Below are 3,489 nucleotides of genomic sequence, written 5' to 3' on the forward strand. Positions count from 1 at the left end.
TATTTATACCCTTTTAAAGTTTGTCCTTAAATTTTGCTGAATTATAAAAGGCCCAGAGCACACGGAGAAAATCAGATGAAAAAAACTAATAAAAAACAAACCTATTACAAACCTTTACCGTCCCCTAATTTCCGACGCTTGTGACGCCTTTGGTTTTAATGGGACATGCAGTACGTGAAGGCAGCGGAGCGGCTTATCCAATCACAAGCGGGCACGGAGTGACGTTGCAGATGTAAACAAACAGAGGCAGCGCGGCCATTACAGCAACAGAGGAGTTCATCAGAGTTCACCGCTATTTTCTTCTTTTGGCGAAACAAATCGTGGTTTCAGGTATTTTCACTTATAAAAACACATCAGCGGACTAGTTTAGATTCACATGTCGACGTCTGTGATAATGTTCTTCCGTCGGTGTGACTCGTTTGACTCGGTAAAAATGGCAGAGTCAGCGCCAGTCGTTAGCCGCCTGCTATTGTCTGACAGCGGCCATCACAGCCGAGCTGACGCCGCTTTTCACGGTGAAATGACCTTTTTGTCTCCCGCAGTGTCGGAGCTTGGACGAAACGGAGCGAAATGAAGGACCCGAGTCTCAGCAACGGCGCCCCGAACATGACGAGCAGCAACGATGTGATCCTGAGCAGCCAGCTGGGCTCCGAGGAGAACCCGTTCGCAGAGTACATGTGGATGGAGAACGAGGAGGAGTTCAACAGGCAGGTGAGGAGCACACCTGGGGCTCAGGTGACAGGGAAACCAAGGGTCTAAAGAACAGGTTAAAGGGAAGTTACACCAGGTAATGGTGTTACAGGTTACAGGTAAACAGGTAAGTGTTTGAGCTGGAAACCGCCTGACACCAGAGAAAAGTGGGTGGTGTCGCTGTTTCCAGATGTTTTTGTTTCAATAAAAATGTAAAAGAAAATGATGATTGTATTTAAATATCTTAGGTTTTGTTTTGATATTCTCTGTGTTTATTTTCCACTATACAACCTTTAGTTTTTCTATTGTTGTGACGTCTTCCTGTCTAGGAGGCTTTCTGTTAAAACGCCTGGGATCCACTTCTGTTGTTGATCAATCATTGTGATTAGTGTTTCTGTATTAATGCTCGTCAAAGTCACGTTGACTGTCAGATTAACTTTGACCAAACAGTCAATCTCCAGTTTACTGTGAGAGAACAGGTCTTCAGGTGGACTAGATGAGGAGGGGACCTGCTGCACGTTTCAAGGTTAATACATAAAAACAGCGTTTGTGCTGCTTCAGGTGTGTGAAGAATCACAAAGACCTCCAGGTCTTGGTGTGACCCACATATGTGTGTGTTTATGTGCAGGTGGAGGAGGAGCTGTGGGAGGAGGAGTTTATTGAGCGCTGTTTCCAGGAGATGTTGGAGGAGGAGGAGCAGTGGGAGTGGTTCATCCCATCCAGAGACCTGCCCTCTCAGACGGTCACTCAGCTGCAGGACCAGATCAGTCTAATGGTCCTGGACGCAGACGTCCATGCAGACGCTGACATCGAGGTCGTGGTGAGTTCAGTCTGAGACCATGAAACCAAGTCTGATGGATCTGGGACCGTGGTTTCACACCCTCAGGTCACGTCTCACAGACAACACGAGCCCAGAAACACAGCAAACTCACAGAGCCTGTCTTCTTCTTCTTCTTCTCCTCCTCCTCTCCAGATCAACAGCAGTCTGAACCCCAACGCCAAGGAGTTCACCCCCGGGATCCAGAAACACATCATATGACCCTGCCAGGTGCCTCCTCCTCCCCATTCCTCACTGTGACATCATCACCGAGATGTCTGCTGTATTTTCCAGTCGCCACTTCAGTTTGATGTGTTGCCAAATTTCATTGCTCACCTGTTCAAGTTCACAGTACAGTTACTGCTAGTTAGTATGTACAAGTTACTAGTTACTACTGTTCGTTACTGCACCCCTCCAGCTGTCCATCTGTCTGTGGTGACTCTGAATGTAAACCAGGACTGTTTGTGTTCGGTTTCAGTCCAGAACAAATCGGCTCCGGCGTCGCCACATTCTGAGCTTTTGTTTGCAGTTTTCATTTCATCCAACCTGAAAACAAACTGAGTTCACGTTTCTGTTGCTACAGTCAGATTCAGCGTCTCCTTGGGTTCAAAAGCACTTTTCAGCTCGTGGTTTGAGTTTCTGTGTTAGTTTAGATCTGGTTTTGTTTGGTTTTTGGTCCCTGTCTGTGTTTCATCATGTTTTCCCAGCATTCTTTGTGTTTTTCTGTCCCACTTGGTCCCTGCTGGTCCCTGCTGACCCTAAGAGCAGCTGGTCTCTGCTGCCTCATTAGCTGATGTTTGTGTTTGAGTTTTTTCTACGTGCACATAAAGTACTGTATAAAAAGTCATATAATGAAAAAAAGTTGTAAAAAAATCTATTTTTTCTTAAACTATTTGAAAATAAATGTTTATGGAGAAAAAGTCCTGGTGCATTTTTACTCATCATATATTTACGAAAGTACTGTACTGAAGTCACATTCTGATGTATTTGTACTTGACCTGAGAATTTCATCACAAGCTACCCAGCAATATATAAAGTATTTCATATTAGAAGTATATAAGGTAGTTAACGTCAGCTACCCAGCGGTATATGAAGTACTTCAAATTAGAAGTATATAAGGTAGTTAACGTCAGCTACCCGGCGGTATAGGAAGTACTTCAAATTAGAAGTATATAAGGTAGTTAACGTCAGCCACCCGGCGGTATATGAAGTACTTCAAATTAGAAGTATATAAGGTAGTTAACGTCAGCCACCCGGCGGTATATGAAGTACTTCAAATTAGAAGTATATAAGGTAGTTAACGTCAGCCACCCGGCGGTATATGAAGTACTTCAAATTAGAAGTATATAAGGTAGTTAACGTCTGCTACCCGGCGGTATATGAAGTACTTCAAATTAGAAGTATATAAGGTAGTTAACGTCTGCTACCCGGCGGTATATGAAGTACTTCAATTAGAAGTATATAAGGTAGTTAACGTCAGCTACCCGGCGGTATATGAAGTACTTCAAATTAGAAGTATATAAGGTAGTTAACGTCAGCCACCCGGCGGCATATGAAGTACTTCAAATTAGAAGTATATAAGGTAGTTAACGTCAGCCACCCGGCGGCATATGAAGTACTTCAAATTAGAAGTATATAAGGTAGTTAACGTCAGCTACCCAGCGGTATATAAAGTACTTCAAATTAGAAGTATATAAGGTAGTTAACGTCAGCTACCCAGCGGTATATAAAGTACTTCAAATTAGAAGTATATAAGGTAGTTAACGTCAGCTACCCAGCGGTATGGAAAGTACTTCAAATTAGAAGTATATAAGGTAGTTAACGTCAGCTACCCAGCGGTATAGGAAGTACTTCAAATTAGAAGTATATAAGGTAGTTAACGTCAGCTACCCAGCGGTATAGGAAGTACTTCAAATTAGAAGTATATAAGGTAGTTAACGTCAGCTACCCAGCGGTATATGAAGTACTTCAAATTAGAAGTA

At 43.3% G+C, this 3,489-nt stretch overlaps 1 protein-coding gene across 1 annotated transcript; it reads left to right on the forward strand.

Moving 5' to 3' along the window:
- The first annotated feature begins 216 nt into the window (after window positions 1-216).
- On the forward strand, window positions 217-2,381 carry LOC113144377 (polyadenylate-binding protein-interacting protein 2). The gene is made up of 4 exons (XM_026330396.1): window positions 217-330; window positions 543-711; window positions 1,319-1,510; window positions 1,664-2,381. Exons 2-4 carry the CDS (start codon window positions 571-573, stop codon window positions 1,727-1,729), a joined length of 399 nt encoding a protein of 132 aa, XP_026186181.1. The 5' UTR covers window positions 217-330; window positions 543-570; the 3' UTR covers window positions 1,730-2,381.
- Window positions 2,382-3,489: the final 1,108 nt, after the last annotated feature.

Source organism: Mastacembelus armatus, chromosome 10 (assembly GCF_900324485.2).
Source record: "Mastacembelus armatus chromosome 10, fMasArm1.2, whole genome shotgun sequence".
NCBI lineage: Eukaryota > Metazoa > Chordata > Actinopteri > Synbranchiformes > Mastacembelidae > Mastacembelus > Mastacembelus armatus.

What these genes read in the sequence shown, in the direction of transcription:
- LOC113144377 (XM_026330396.1), top strand. Translation starts at nt 571, where the DNA reads ATGAAGGACCCGAGTCTCAGCAACGGCGCCCCGAACATGACGAGCAGC. An exon ending in AGGAGGAGTTCAACAGGCAG is followed by an intron (nt 712 to 1,318) that starts GTGAGGAGCACA and finishes GTTTATGTGCAG; the next exon opens with GTGGAGGAGGAGCTGTGGGA. An exon ending in ACGCTGACATCGAGGTCGTG is followed by an intron (nt 1,511 to 1,663) that starts GTGAGTTCAGTC and finishes CCTCCTCTCCAG; the next exon opens with ATCAACAGCAGTCTGAACCC.